At 34.7% G+C, this 15,761-nt stretch overlaps 1 protein-coding gene across 4 annotated transcripts in view; it reads right to left on the bottom strand.

Annotated features, from left to right (window-relative positions):
- Positions 1–1,204: 1,204 nt before the first annotated feature.
- DACH1 (dachshund family transcription factor 1) overlaps positions 1,205–15,761 on the bottom strand; it is a 365,706-nt gene continuing 351,149 nt past the window's right edge. For all 4 annotated transcript variants that reach the window (XM_082013958.1, XM_082013959.1, XM_082013960.1 and 1 more), the window contains one exon: positions 1,205–1,969. In XM_082013958.1, the coding sequence (XP_081870084.1) occupies positions 1,932–1,969 (38 nt within the window). In that variant the 3' untranslated portion in view covers positions 1,205–1,931. The remainder of the gene's footprint in view (positions 1,970–15,761) is intronic.

Raw genomic sequence — 15,761 nt, 5'->3', positions numbered from 1 at the left:
TAAAGACTGCATATGAAAAAACTGGAGTATAGAATCCCATATGTGTTCAAGCAACTAGGAAAATTATGAAAGAATAGTGGTTAGAAAATAATGTCACTACAAAGTATTAGGTAACAATATTTAATGAAAAATATTGCTCAATATTTCTTTAAAAAAAATTACTGTGATGTGAACTTGTATATACATCTTTCTATTGTTAAAAAAGGATTGTGGTGGAGTAAATATGAACTGCAAAAAATAAATGTGTACCAGTATTGCAAGGAAGACCTACAAACTATAGAAGCTCAGTGCTAGAGTTTACAAAACATTAGATTTTTTTTTGACAAAATAATATTAATATCCAATCAGAACTATTTTTAAAGAAATATTTGCTTTAAGTTAGGCATCTTAAACATTTAAGGTTTCGATATGTTTCCATGTAATAAATAATATTTTATATGCATAAAACATTAGATGAAGAAAGCATAATCACAAAACTTACAGTAATAGCACTGATTCACAAAATCAGTCTTTAAAGGGGTAACCCAAAAGTATGCAAAGCAAAGAACGTAATTTTAGTAATGTAATAAGCACTGTGTTGCAGCTTACTTCCAGTTATCAGCACAAAGGTGAAAACACATATTGTAGCTTTCTTAAAGACAGTGAAAGTAACACATAACCACCCATCCTTAAGACAAGGTGGGAGGGACAATAGACTTCAACTGTATCACTCAGTTCTACGTGGAATTGGACTGATACATCAAGTGTTTGTTAGGTTTTCTTTTTTTAGCAACATTGACGTAATATGACATTAACATATAAAAATATTTCTGGCATTTTGAATTGCTGCTCAGCCACAGTCCATTCTTAAAAGTGCACTAATCGGGGCACTAACCAGGGCTCAATATACAAATAAAAGTGGCTGATACAGAATTCTGACTTGTTACCAGATGCTTAAGATCTCATTCAGTAATACTGTGACTCCAGGACAAATATTTACATGCCTGCATGCGTTAAAACTAGAAAGGTGTCTTTCTGACCAACAGGGTGACAAAACAATATTATCTAAAATTTTCATTTCCTAAACTCTAGATTTCTACTGCATACATAATACCTTCCGTGTGTGATTTGTGTTATATACTGTACATGTGACCAACAGTTTGATAAGAAGCAAAGTCTTTTATTTCATAAACCCCTGCCAGTTTACAATGAGAAATTATTACTCTTTTTATTGTATTTTTTTATTTTAGGAAAAGAGACTTTGTGAACAGTAAAACAGTTTGTTTACATTCAGCATTTCTTTTCACTTACACAAAATTCCATTTCACTTAATGTACTCTAACATACATGTGTTGGTCTCTTGGAAAGCATGTGGAAAAAATGTCTTTAGAAGAAAACCCACAATCATAGTTTGAAAACTGAATGTATCAATTTTTTTATTATTTTACCTTTTTTTTTTTTTTCCTCTTTTTTTTTTAATAAGAATCCTCTTATGCCCTCTACAAGTTCATTTCTGAGCCGTCTTGCTGGTTTCGGTATGATATAACAGTCTGTAAGTGTACTTGGACACTGCTGGAAGGATCATTTGATGTGCTCAAATATAGAATCATCAGAGGAGGACAGAGTCTGCATTCCTTGAAAAAGGGAACACTCAGCCTTGTTCTGACCTGCCTGTAATTTTGGATACAATAGTCCGGTGCAGAGATGCAGATTTTCACTGTAAGAAGAGTGCTACTGTACATTTACAAACATTCTCTAGGTCTCTGGGTTGAGCCATGGGAGATAACCAAAGGAGGACACTCTTGCAGAATTCTTTACATTTTTGAAGAACATTGATACATGAAGTTGAGGAAGTTGCCTTGAAAACACTTTGTTTCCACAGGACTCCTTATGAGCCAATGTCTTACTGCAAAGTTCTTTACCGTAGCACAGGTATCTTCAGCAGGAAAAATTCAATACATGACAGTAGTTTTCAAATAAAGTCTTCCATCTAAAATATATAAAAAAAAAAGCTTATATATGTATATCTGCAATGAATTGAAAAGAGGAAAAAACCCACAAGATTTAAAACCTCAGCAGTAGTAGTCCTCCCATAAACCTGTACAAAGCCACCTATGGTACTTTATGTTTAAAATAAAAAAATAATAAAACCTGAGTATCACCATTGCAATTTCTTCTGACGGTGGTCAAATTAACTCTGTCAAAAACTACATGCATTTTGCAAGTTGTGAATACTGTAACACCTTCCAAAGCTTTAATATATGCCGCACTCCTATCAGTACTAGGGCACTAGGAGAGGAGGTGGAGTCTCTGTGCATGTGTTTTTACTGATATGCAAACTTAACTGAAGAGTGCTGAACAGCAATTATTTCCTTCATGGTTGCAGAGCAAAAATCTTCTTGCATGCAATCGTTAGTACTCCCACCACTAAAGGCATAGCTCATACTTTCTGATTTAGCTATGTTGTTAAATATACCATGTAATGTAACCATTGTGCACATTTGTAGCTATTTATATAGAAGCCAGTATAGGATATTTAATCGGTATCAGTGAAGTATAGCTACCTTCCTCCATAAATGAGATTAACTGAACAATTACTATGTTAAAGATGTAAGCACGTCTCTCTCAACATTTTTTCCAGCCAAGTGAGGAGCATATATTTGAGATATGTGTGATGGAGAGGGAACAAGAGAAACAATAAGCTCACCTAGCCAGTAACTGTTGATCTAGAAAAACTTGAAAAGAACATTCTGCCATAAAATATTTTTACCTAATTTATAAAGTATTTTTCTTCACTGGGGACATGAACATCTTATGCGCATCTATTTTCATAGCAATGCAAAGATTTCTTTTTTTTTAAAAACAGGAAACAGACAAAAACTTCTTAGTTTCCTGTTCTGTAGGATAGAAAGCATTGCTCCCTTGTGAGTGAAGCACATTATGAAGCATATTAATCCTCCACAGTGCATAATTACAAAACACTACTTATATTTTAGAATATAATGCATCTGGAAGTACAAACTGTATCTCAGCTCTTGAAGTCTGCATGAAACCCTTCTTTTGGCCCAAACAAAATCATCAAACTTTTATAAGATTTCAGAGGGTTTTCTTTCTGGTTTGGTTTTCTTAGTCTAACCTTTTTATTCTAAATCAGTCTTTAAAATTCTTATTAGATATACAGGAAAACAATTGTGTGAGATGAACTTATATAAGCGGATGCTGAAATTTTTGAAATGCTTGACTGTCATTGAAACGTGCAGCATCACTTCCACAAGTTTACTGCAACTTTTGAGAGAAAGAAATCTTTAACTTGAAAGCAGACAAAAAAATTTATCCCTTCTGCACACTCCTTTCAGATTTTTATTGTCTAATTTCTATCAGAACTGCTGGGGAAAAGAGGTGGTAGAATTGCTCACTGCTGCAGTGATTCTTATCTAGTGTCTTCTGGTTTTGCTTTTCCACCACTAGCTTTCTTTTGCAAGCTTCTGGGGTGTACCCCTTTTTGCTACTTTCTCCCCTGTCTTTACATTTTCCTGCCCCTTTTCCCTACTTTTTTACATTCCTAGCTTTTTTGTCAGGGTAGATGATAACTTTCCCACCACTTAAGAGTGCTTCTACTCAGAACCTTTTGCACATTCTCTTTGCTCTTTACAGTCTTTGTGCACTGAAAAGAGATTAAGGCCTTAACTTAAAGACTTTTTCTTCTTCTTTGATGCATGATGAGCAACCAAAACACTTATGAGAATTCAGAAGAGAAAGAAGGAAACTCCGAAATGGAGCTTGGTAAGACTGAAAGCCTAGAAAACCATCTCAAAAGAAAAACTGCATCAAGTACAGGATAGCCAGAGCTACTATTGGCTGTAGTTGCATATAATTCTCCCAAACATATTGAATAAACACAATAGACATTTACAGCACTAAAGCTGTCCAGATACCTCTGTAGGAGAATTACTCTGCATATATACTAGCACTTTGGTTATCCTGAATGCACACTTGCTAATGAGTGCTATGCATAATTCCCACACCTAAACATTAAGAAAACCTACAGTCAGTAACTTGTACTTTATTTTACTATATTAGGTCTCCATATACCTTTTAAAATAAAATATTTATTAAAACGTATTCTCAATTAAAAATAAAGCTGTAGGAAGCGGAATCCTTGTAGCAGCCAACAAAAGATGAACAATCTGCAGAGAACAGCAGTGCATTTTCAAAAGTCAGCTCTATTTTACACTGCTTAAGGACCCAAGCTGGCAGTGAAGTCAATAAGGAGGTTTTTCATTTTTAATGGAAGACACTATCAGATCCTATATTCTCTGTATTCTGTATCCATAGACAAAACAATAACAGAAATAGGCAGCTGTATAAAGCATCTTCCTTACAAAGCAAGAGGATATTTGTTTATGTAACTTACCAAGACATAGGTTGGATATATACAATAAGCATAAATCTTCCTGTTTCTCAAAAAAACTATATGATAAACCATTAAAAGTGCAATTAAATCATCTGTATTGATAATGGACTTAAAATGCCACATAGGAACTCAGCAGCTAATCTAATAATATTGCAAGGCTTATTTTAACACGATATGTTCTCTATTAATGTGTCTGATTAACACCCTTAACATATGGAAAAACTGATCAAGCATTAGACACATCAACTTTAAAATAAATCCTGCCATGTTATCAAGTAGATACAGCAGTCCCATGATTAAATAATACTTAGTACGTGTTTAAAAGTTGCTAAGAATTGTGAAGTATTTCCTTTTTCTCAAGATTAGGCATGGGGAGAATGAAGGACAAAATGAATATCCCTTCCTTTAGAGTCTTTAGGGCCAACCTGGAAAAATTACAATACCTGTGGAACCGCCTACCACCCTCTCAAATCATGATTTTGGGAGAAGATGGAAAAATCACTTCTTTAGGCTTTATACTGTTCTTCCAGCACATTCCTGGAGCCACACATGAAGAACGCACACCAGGCAAATAGCATTGCACTTCAGAAATACGAAGACTTCAAACCATGCAAGGAAAACAGGTAACACAGCTCTGCAGAGGAATGATAACCTTGCATCATGATACGGTGACCAAATACGATCCCTATATCTGATTGCTGACCCTTTTCCTTTTCAGAATCCTATCCCCCTCTTCCTAACCATTTCTCTTTCAATTCTCATTGTTCAGAGGTTCTGAAATATCTGCACTTCTCAATGTTGCCAAAGCCACCTGAATCACTTCGCCTCTAGGTGTAGCCAGTGTTCCTATCTGAATACCAGTGGAGCATTACCACTGACGGGCCTTCATGATTTCAGGGGTAAAATCACAAGCAAAACCTATAAATAATGAGGGTGACCAGTGATCAACAAATCAAGCAAGCTCATCCTTTGTAACTCAATGTGAAAATGCCACTTCTCCTAAATCCCAAATTGTGAGCATGCCTCTGTCTCCTGCCTCCTGATCAGCTTTTATTTAACAGTTATATATGTGTGTTGCATTACTTTCTGTTGTTAACTAATGCAGAATTTTTCTATCTGCATAAAAACAATTTTACATGAAACAAATATGGAATATACTATTCACACAAACATAGGCATATGCACACAAACATAAACTAAACAAGCACACACACAGGGTGATCTCTAAAAATGTTTTTAACGTTGCAGTATATTTTTAACCTACTGAAAAATGTTGATCTGTGGTAAAGTTTCCCAAATTTACATACCGTTATATACAATATAAATACACTCTTCATAAGTCAAGGAAAAACACAGACTGGGAAAATACTGCTAAATAGGACTGTGCATGATTAGCAGATTGGCATCTGTTTCAATTGCTCTTTTGCAAATGGCAGTGTTCAGCAAGATCACACAAGCTCATGCTAGTAACTCAAACTGAAAACACCACTACTCCTAAATCTCATTTGTTTTTGTCTGTGGACCATTATGACAGAAATTCTAGCCAGAATGAGGGAGTATTTTTTTTAGACCAACCCTTTTTAATTAAGACTGGTTTTGAGGTTTTGACTGAACATGCCCTAATAGTTAAAAGGTCATAAATGTTATAAAAAGCAAACAAATGGAACTGACATAAAAGTTTGCAATGCTGAAAGAAATCATATGCCTTAAAATGCATTCCCACAGAGATGTCAGCTGGGGAATGATTCACACTAGTGTTCTGTGGGCAGCTTGTAGTAAGTACCTCTATGGGCCAAACATTTTCTGAGATAAAAACATAAACCCACTCAAATCTTATTCCTATTAATATACAACCTTATAAAGTGATAAAAAAATCTATAATGAAATGTTAAGTTTGGCCTTAGGTTGCAAACTAAATAAATCATCCATTAGATGGTAATGCGTGTATTTCTGCTACTCAGTGCAAGTTACACTGGGGTTGTTTGTTATACACATATATCATATTTTAGTTTGTATTCTGAGAGATGCTTTTAAAATAAACATAATAAAAGCGATCATCACTGTTATGAAAATCTGCAAATCAGTATCAAAGGTGCAGTGTCACACCCGAATTCAGTCAATTGCTATCATAACAAAGCCTACCGAGGAAAACGCTCCTAAGTAATAGGATAAAGTGTTTCCTATAGTGAGGAGCTTTGGGGAAAACAAACAAACAAAAGACCCCACAACCAAATAAACAAAGAAATAGATACAGTAGCATGTCACGGGGAGCTAATAAGAAAGAAACCCACAGAGTCCAGGTTAAAAATTAAAAAATGACAAAATAAAGTATGAGAAGGAGAATGAATGATAAGATTAGAAATCTCAGTGCAAGCTTTGGAAAGTTAGGATGTCAAGGTTTGGATAAGTTTTTGTTTATTAATTTATTAGTACTGTCATTGTATTTTATGATCGTAAATTGTGAGAAGTAGAACAGTAAACGCCAGCCCACAATCCAGGAACGCTTACATCAAAGTAGCCCAAATTTTAGCCACTAGAGTTCCTAATTGCAGTGAAGATAATTTTGTCAAATATGCACAGACCAGTGATATAAGCTGATCTTCACTCAAAATGGGTCTTAGGGATATTTGAATGGTTGATCTAGTCATCTCTTTGTGATTTCAAAGTAAAAAACACCTACTTTGGGTTGGTTTCTCTCTCGTTAATAAGAAGAACACAACTGAAAGAGAGAGGATGGGAACTTTATTCTCAACTTTGACTCTGAAATGATCTGTGATTTCACTTTGTTTTTCTGTTTCCTCCTTTAACCTTTCTCTCTTTCTCCCCCCTCTCTTTTTAGGTATCAGAGATAATGAAGAAAATGAAATAACTTGTAAGTTAGCGTAAGATATATTTTGTAACTTAAGAATCATTACAAGTGTTTTCCTCAGCATTTTATAAGCTAGAATATTAGAGTGAAAAATATTATGATCCACCCTCAGTCCAACAGATTCAAAGAAATCAAGTATTTGTGACATAAACTGGGGCTACTTTAATCTAAATAAAAGAAAAGCTGCTCACTTGTGCTAAAGAACATAATAAATTGTGTTTCCTGTTAGGAAGTAGCTTTATTGAAAATGGCAGCTATTTTCTCAGAAGTTATTTCCAGGCACCTGTAATGTAATGAGGTTTGTCCCTTTCAAAGAACAGTTGTACGTGCATGCCCGAATGCACACAACCTCTTCAGCCCAGAGCTGATAAAAGCATCTGCAAGCCATAGCTCAAGCACATTTAAATTATATAACTGGTTGGTTTATTTGTTTTAATAAGATGGGGCAAATGTGAATCACAGTGTACTTCTAACCTTTCATTCAACCTGATGTTTTAATCATTTGGAGGAAGAGAAACAAAACAAAAGAAAGGGATGGCAAACAACTGGTAATGATTCATGTGATATTTGATAAGACAGTAACGGGAAGTCAAAATAAAAGCAAGCATATTGTGACAGATGGAAGGGATCTTAGTCAAATTGTAACCCTTCTTTGAAAAACTTAAAGGAAGCAGCTAATCAAGGATGAAATCTATTTTTGTATACTCTTCATATATTTTATTCAAAATTGAGACAAAAGAGGATTTATTTTCCACCAAAGCAGGAAGATTAAAATGGGAGTCTAACTTTTTAATCATGGGAAAATAATTTTTTGTAAGGTTGAGTCTTTTTCAGAGTTTGCAGAGTGCAACTAAGAACACAAACCACAGCTTTTATAAAATGCAGTCATGAAATCAACTGAACATAACTTTCTGTAATTTTTCTTATAAAATGCAAAATACTATGTTGTAAGGGAAAAGACTCCTCCCAGTGCACAAGGTTAATCAGAACACTGAAACTTCAGAACTTGACACTGAAAAGGAGGGGCAGAGGGATCTATACTGTCCTGACATTGTTACTGATAGCAAAAGTAGATCATGTATTGGGGAACATGGATGGATCCACTGCCCTCTTCCCAAGTAGAATTAGAGCAGAGTACAGGGAATGTAGTAAAGCAGGTTCAACTGTTGAGGCTTTGAAAGTTGAGCAATTTGTTCTTTAAAAAAAGTGCTTATCTAGTTTTTATACAAAGATGGGTGATTTCACACTGCATGTTCAATAAACTCATGCAAATATGAAGTATGTAAACATATTTGGCCAAACACTATCCTAGTTTGCCCTTTGTATAACACCAATAAATTAGTTTCAAATTTGCATATTGTTATTAATCATACACCTTTCATTTCTCTACTTAACATTCATGCACAAATATATCTGTGTTAATACTCAGTGCAAATATTCAGGAGACAGAGATGTTCACATCTTTCTTTTTGAAATAATAATAATTTATACTTAGGAGATTTTAATTCTATGTTTCCAGACATAAAATCAAAACAAGAATGTAGAAAAAAGAGTGTCTAAACAGCTCTTTTTGCAGTTAACTATTGAACTGTCAGGGTCTTCTTTCGGTAATTTTATCATGTGTTTTAATCATGAATATATGTTTTTGTTATATCACTGAATACTGTGGGAGCAAGCTAAAGGTCAGCAATCTGGTCTTTAGTAAACTAACAAAGCGATGGACTACCTGAATATGTCATCTTCTATTATTTAAAGATCATATAGAACACACAGGGCTTGCCATTTTGAGACTGAAAAGACTGAACTGGCAAGGTGAGAAATTCTTTGAAAGAAACAGATTTAGAAAAACACACTGTCTTTTACTGTTGCCTTATGAACTTAGCAGCTCTTTTTCTATTTGTATAAACAGAACAAAAGCACATCCAAAAAAAGACAACAGAACTGATTACTTACAATCACTGAACCTGAGTCACTAAGGCATTGTACTGTGTCACTTCTGTTGGTAAAAAAAATTAAAATAATAAAAAAAAACAACAGCAGAGAGAAAACAAAACACCTTCAACTGAAGAATCATGTGGAAAGGTTATTAAAGGATGAAGTCACAGCTAAATACAATCAGCTTGGGAGCTTCCACAGCTCATTGTGTTCAGTGCTGTTTATAACACAGTGTGGATAATTCTTGTGCTGCGTCTGTCCTGCATTGAACAGTTTTAAATTCTGCAGAAAGCTGTCCTTTATTTGCTGTTGTATCTTCAAAAACATAAACAACATTTTTTTTGCTCTCTTTTTAGCAAGCCAATCAACAAGCAATTTTGGATCTGATAGCAGAAAATGAGAGTTGAGATCTAAGTATTGGAAAGTAGTCTCTGCTTGATATCTTCTTTTTTTTTTTTGTAAAGTCTTGATGAAAACAGAAATTACTCTTCATCTTTTTAGTCTGATCGCTCTTCTTTCCACTTTTCTTCTCAATTTTGCCTCCTTTTTTAGTGTTTTTCTCAAATGACCACTTTTTTATGCTAAATATCATTACCAAAGTAATCTTAAATACAAAATATCAATCATAAAGTTAATCTTCAAACAGGCTTAAAAAAATAATTATTTTTCTCTCTGGAGAGGAAAAGATGGTCATAAATTGAAATCTGAATAAAGTACAATACAACAGCATTTGTTGGAGCTTTCATCAGTTTTTCCTTCTGAGCTGGGATTGAATTAGAGAAAATGTCTACGCAAAAGAAGTTAGTAGTTCTTAAAAACAACCCTCCATACACACACATACAGAAACACACAGATTCGTTCCATCACTGAACTAGAAGCTAATAGTATTAGTGTCATACATGAGTTTACAACTAAAGATCACATAATAAAGTATGGATTAATAAAGATCACTTATGAAAGTCTGGAAAAGGTAACATGGGTCATGATTTTTCTACTAGGAATAGTTGTGGCTATGGTTAGTACTAGCAATCTATTGTTTCCATCACCAGAAAGTGTGATGTTTATTTCCTTCAGCATATATAAACTATTTATGAAGATGATCTCTTCTAAGGTAGCCCAGGCTACTTTTTAAAACACAAGAGAAGACTTATCCACTACCTCCTCCTACACAGAGCATCTCTTCTGATTCACAGAATCACAAACTTACCTCACTCTTCTCTACAAGCTACTTCTTTTCTAAATGAATAACAGACTAGTGTTTTGTTGTTTTCAGATTAGACTTAAACTCCACAATTAATACAAGAGTATGATCTGGCTTTTCCTTAATACTGGTTACTGTGATGTCATTTCAGATGCTGCAAAGGTTACTGGAAAAAAGATGCCATTTAAAGCATTTAGCTTTACTACTTACATTAGCCCACATACATCGATTCTGGAATGCGTGGAATCCTATGCTAATATCAATATCACACTAACACCACATTTTTCTCTTGTTCTCATCTGTGTGCTGAAACAGAGTAACAGCCTAATGCAAAACATGAAAAAATAGTCACATGCAGAACAGGAAGGAATGAGGCCATAAAATAGATAGATTGCACAGTAGCAAGCTTATGGAAAATCTATTAAGGATGCATGGGATGTCAAAACATATACAATACAAGCTTGCTGCTTTCAGGTATTTTGTATGAAACCAAGCTTATGGAAGACAAGCAGGCAGCTCCAGAACAAGAGTCAAGGTGACGGAAAGCAGACCAGAAGCCATGTCCTAAGAAAGGAGCAATGAACTCAAGTCACACATAATCCTTACTACCACATAGAAATATGAATAGACCTTAACGAAGTTCCCAGGGCTTAGCATGAGTGACCCAACTACAAATCTGAAAAAAAACCAGCTCACGTTAAATCTGAGGAAGACCTCAAGCTGAAAGATGTATATAGGACTTAATCTAATAGTTAGCCATGAAGCAGTACTTAAGCAAAATGCTTTTGTTCCTGTAAGGAATGAAAAAAACTACCATCTTAATTTACAAGGGAACTCTGTTTCTGTGACAAGTGCTAAAGCTGGCCCAGGCAAGTTGTTTTTCATTTCATAATTCAAACTAGTTCCCCTAACTGACTGTAAACTTCCATCTTGGGCATATCTTCATGGATGCATTTAAGTACTGTGGTGACAAGCCAACCTTTCCCATTGCCTCTCAGCGGTAACATAATTTTAGATAGGTACTTCAAAATTATTATTCTACCCTCCCAGGAAAAACTCAATTAGCCTTAGGGCCAGGTGGTTTGAATTTGGCACCACTCTGTGTCTTTGCCAATAGAGATTCCTCAGAAAAAACAGCATGTCATGACAGACTGTGCCCTGATGCACCCCACTACAAAAATCCCAGACCATATGGAAGCAGCATGCTTTCCCAGAGAGAACTTAGCACTGTGGTCCATTATCAAAAAGTAAGCAAGAGAAAAGAGAATGGCTAAATTAAACCACAGAGCAGTCTTAACCAGCGACTCAGGGACCAAGTGACTACCTTGGAGTCAGAAGAAATGACCTGTGCAAAGCATCTGAAATGTAAAATTTTCTTGCTTGGAAGTGTGATTTTCTCAAGACAGAGGAAATTAAAAATATTACTTCATGGCTGCTTTTTCTCTCTTATTTAATTTTTTCCTAGCTCTCCACTTACACTGTTTATTTTCAATAGCGACATATTAATGGTGTGGTACAAGTCGCTTGCAGGACCTCCCCTGGAACAGTGTTTAGGATGCTGGTTACCCATGCTCAAAGTGAATTTAAACTGGAATAATTTCATATTAGTATAATACAAGGAATAGAATCCAGAAGATGAAAATAAAATTAATTGATAATGCTTATCATAGAAAAGCAACTGTTTATTCATTATAAACACATTAAATAGCAAAAAGAGACAGAAAACAGCTCTGTCTTCTATTGCAGGAGCTCAGTTCTGGTGTAGCTTTCCAAGATGAGCGATGTATTAAAACGGTCTTTAAGATGGTATTTGTGGTCTGGTAGCCTGCAACTGCAGGTTTTAAAGGCCGTCTAGTCCTATGCCTAATGCTATGCCATTTCAGTAGGAAGAGGGGCAAGAACTGAGTATATCCTGAATATATTCGCGGAATATGTGGTCTGGTAAAATAGACTTGGCTATAAGTTTATTGTAGCTGGAAAATCTAAGAGTCACAGGTTTTGCAAGAATACAAAAAACCCTGCAGGGAAACCTTAGCTGTTGATTCCTGAAATCAGGACTTTTGTAAACTGAATGTTTAAGATCAAACTCTGGAACTATTGCCCATTTGGAACTGTAATGGAACTGATTTTTGCAAGTTTTAATAGTGTTTTAGAATTTCAATATTTTAGCATTGAGAACCGAATTGCTTAGGATAGCATAGTTACTGCTGCGATAGTAACTGTGATTGCCATAACAAATTTGATGATAAGGTTGAAAATGGAACTGATCCTCCAGTCAGTTATACCACTTTTATGATATTCCCAGTATTTCCAGTGAAGCCAAGGAGTCTGATCCAACCACAATATTTTTATGTTCAATTCATCAATGTGCAAACATATTGTGCTCTCTTCAATGGCTACGATTGTATACCTTTGAGTCAGAGTGTAAAGCTAAAAATGAGAGGAAATTATTGCTGCTTTTTATTTTATGTTTGTATTCAATATAGCTTGATTACTTGAAAGGACTTGTAGAGAGCATATTCCAGTGTGAAACAATATCATGAAAAATACATGTCTTTTAATGCAAGGGTTGCACCGACAGTTTGTCACAGGCAAAATCTGCAGAATCAACAAAGAGACTAAATAAACAAGTCAAAACTTGAATTATCTAATACAGCATTGTATATTTTTAACAATCTCTATTCTAATTTCATGCACATAAACCAGCACTGTAAATTTTTTGGTCCTGACTTCATAACACTTTGTTTCCAAGGCCAGCTGTAGTACTTTCTGATCCATCCTTTCTAATGTCCATGACAAAACACACTATTATGCTATTGCTGCTTTTCCTAAGCTATTAGAGGCTGCATCACTTTTAAAAAATAAGGCTGACAAGAAAATAATAGAAAAAATGTTCCTTTTTCTATTACTGATACACACTTTGTGTTTCTCAACTAGGAAAAACAAAATGACATCACATTATCATTATATATACTGCTGTCTCCCAGGATGTCCTTCAGGTGTTATGGAACCTTACAATGACCAAAATACTTCCTGTGAAGGGTTGAAAAGCTAAACATTTCTTTTTAAAGCTAGCAGTCTATTCTATAGAATAGATTTTCCTCTTTACAAGCCAGGTGGCAGTTCACTGGAAGAATACTTACTATAGATATATGCTGACAGCAAATTTTAGCTATAGATGGAATGTGATGCTGGCTAAGTATTCCTTCCAAATGTGTTAATTTTAGTTCCACTTCCTTTACACTTACTTTTCTTAGTTGATTTATTTCTTTTCTTTTTTTTTTTTTTTCTTTCATAGGCACTTGAGATACTGATAGAGATGGGTCAAGTCCCAAATCAAATCCATGGGAAAGCTGAATGCTTGACTTATACAAAGCCTGAATTAATTATATCAATATAAAAATAGCCACTGCTAGAAAATGCTGGGTTTAGAATTAAAATAGATTTGGCATAGTAATTGGTTGATTTTCTGTTTTACAATAAGGCATTTATATGAATATTACAGACATTAAGAATTTGTTTATCTTAAAATACTATACATATTTCCTATTTCTGAAGGACATAAAAATGTTTTGTCTTTAGGGTTTTTTTTATCATACTGGCAAAGAGAGAAAGGACAAAACCTAAAATCTTTGGCCACTGCAAAATTAAACCATCAGACCCTCAGCTAGTTTAAATTAATATAGCTTTATTGATGGCAAGTGTATCTTTTTTTTTCTTTTTTTTTAACTGACATAAGAGTAATAGAGCAATTGAGTTGGAGTCCTATTTTATGAAGGTGGTTGCCTTCTTAACTCTTAAGACTGTTCAAAGTGATGCCTGCCTGATACAGTCTCACCATATTTTTGTGAGTAAATAAATGTGTGTAAATAAAACCACCAGTTTTATTTACATTTTAAGTCTAAACTGCTTGTTTGCCTCTTGAATATATTAAGTGAATGTTGAACTCTCATTCTTTTTCATAGGACTTCTGACCCCACAGTTAGTTTAGGATTATAAAAGAGGCAATGTCACCTCTTACACCAAAATGTTGCCAGTCAGTAATATACCACTTTCAATTTACACGACTGAGGTAAGTCAGTCTATTAATTTTTTTTCTCATATGAAAATCCAGGCAGGCTGCCTTTACATAAAATTATGGCTATCAAGTATTTCCATATTAAATCCCATAACATTTTTTTCCATCTATTTCCTTGTACTAGATTTGAAACTAACTATAATTAGTTGATAATAGTTGTAAATTGCTGTATCTTGCATTGCCTCCTTCTGTCACCTTTTAATGCCCGGGATTCTGGTCAGTCACTGAAGAAAATATAAAAGCAGAAGTTAAAAACATAACAACTTCTACCGTGCCTTTCATCCAAGATCCAAAATACTTTACAAACATTAATTAAGTTTCACAACACCCTTGTGAGATACCAAAGCACCAGTGCTGCCATCAAGAAATCAGTAGACAAAGACTGCATAAAGATTTGGTTCTGGCTTAAGGCATTGGTTAAAAATGCACTGAAGCATGCAAAATGAGGTATTCTTTTACCATAGAATTCAATAGGAAAACATCAGACCTAAACATATAAGCAACCCAAATGCTACCATTTTAAATTGTGAAATTCATATTATACATTTGATTCTTTGCTTCCAGCAGAATGTGAAATGAGCAGAGACAGGGAGTTCTTAGCATATACTTCTTGTGACTGTGTCACAGGCAGCGTTTATCCTTTGCAATTAGACTATGTTGGAGTATAATTACAATGCCTGCTATAAAATGAATTTATTTTACAGAAAAAAATTTCCATAAACAACACCAAAACCAAAGCAACAACAACAACAAAAAAAGAAATTACATTCTCACCTCCAGACACTGAATTGAGCTTTTCTGGGATGTGATTGAGTATACTGAATTTGTTTGTAGAGGTCTACACCAGGGTACTCTAGTTACGCTCCTTCCACAGACAAAGGAGAAATATAGACACCTACTTTATGAAGTGATGAACTGCATTGTAGATGTTTCTCTCCACTCCCTCCACAGAGGGTCGAGGGTGACAAGCATAGATGTAGATGTCTACATTGTAGACTTCTACGTTTCATCAGGTTAATTCCAGCCCATGTCTTGTTTGCAAGCAAAACTACATTTAAATGGAGAAAGATTTACTAGCTGCCCATTACAAATTAGTGATGATATAGTAATAGAGTTAAAGTAATATAATGCAACTATATTAGTAATACAATACCATTTCCCCTTCTAGAGTTCTGTGATACTTCATCTACTTCTTTTTCTACCTCTCAATTTATATCTACTTTTGTTCTTATTTCAGAGTTTTTGGAATGCTGCTTTAGATTCTTGTGTCATGCCTTGGGCCTCA

This window comes from Phaethon aethereus (genome assembly GCF_964289735.1).
Source record: "Phaethon aethereus genome assembly, chromosome: 1".
Classification (NCBI taxonomy): Eukaryota; Metazoa; Chordata; class Aves; order Phaethontiformes; family Phaethontidae; genus Phaethon; species Phaethon aethereus.
This window is presented reverse-complemented; position numbering and strand designations above follow the sequence as displayed.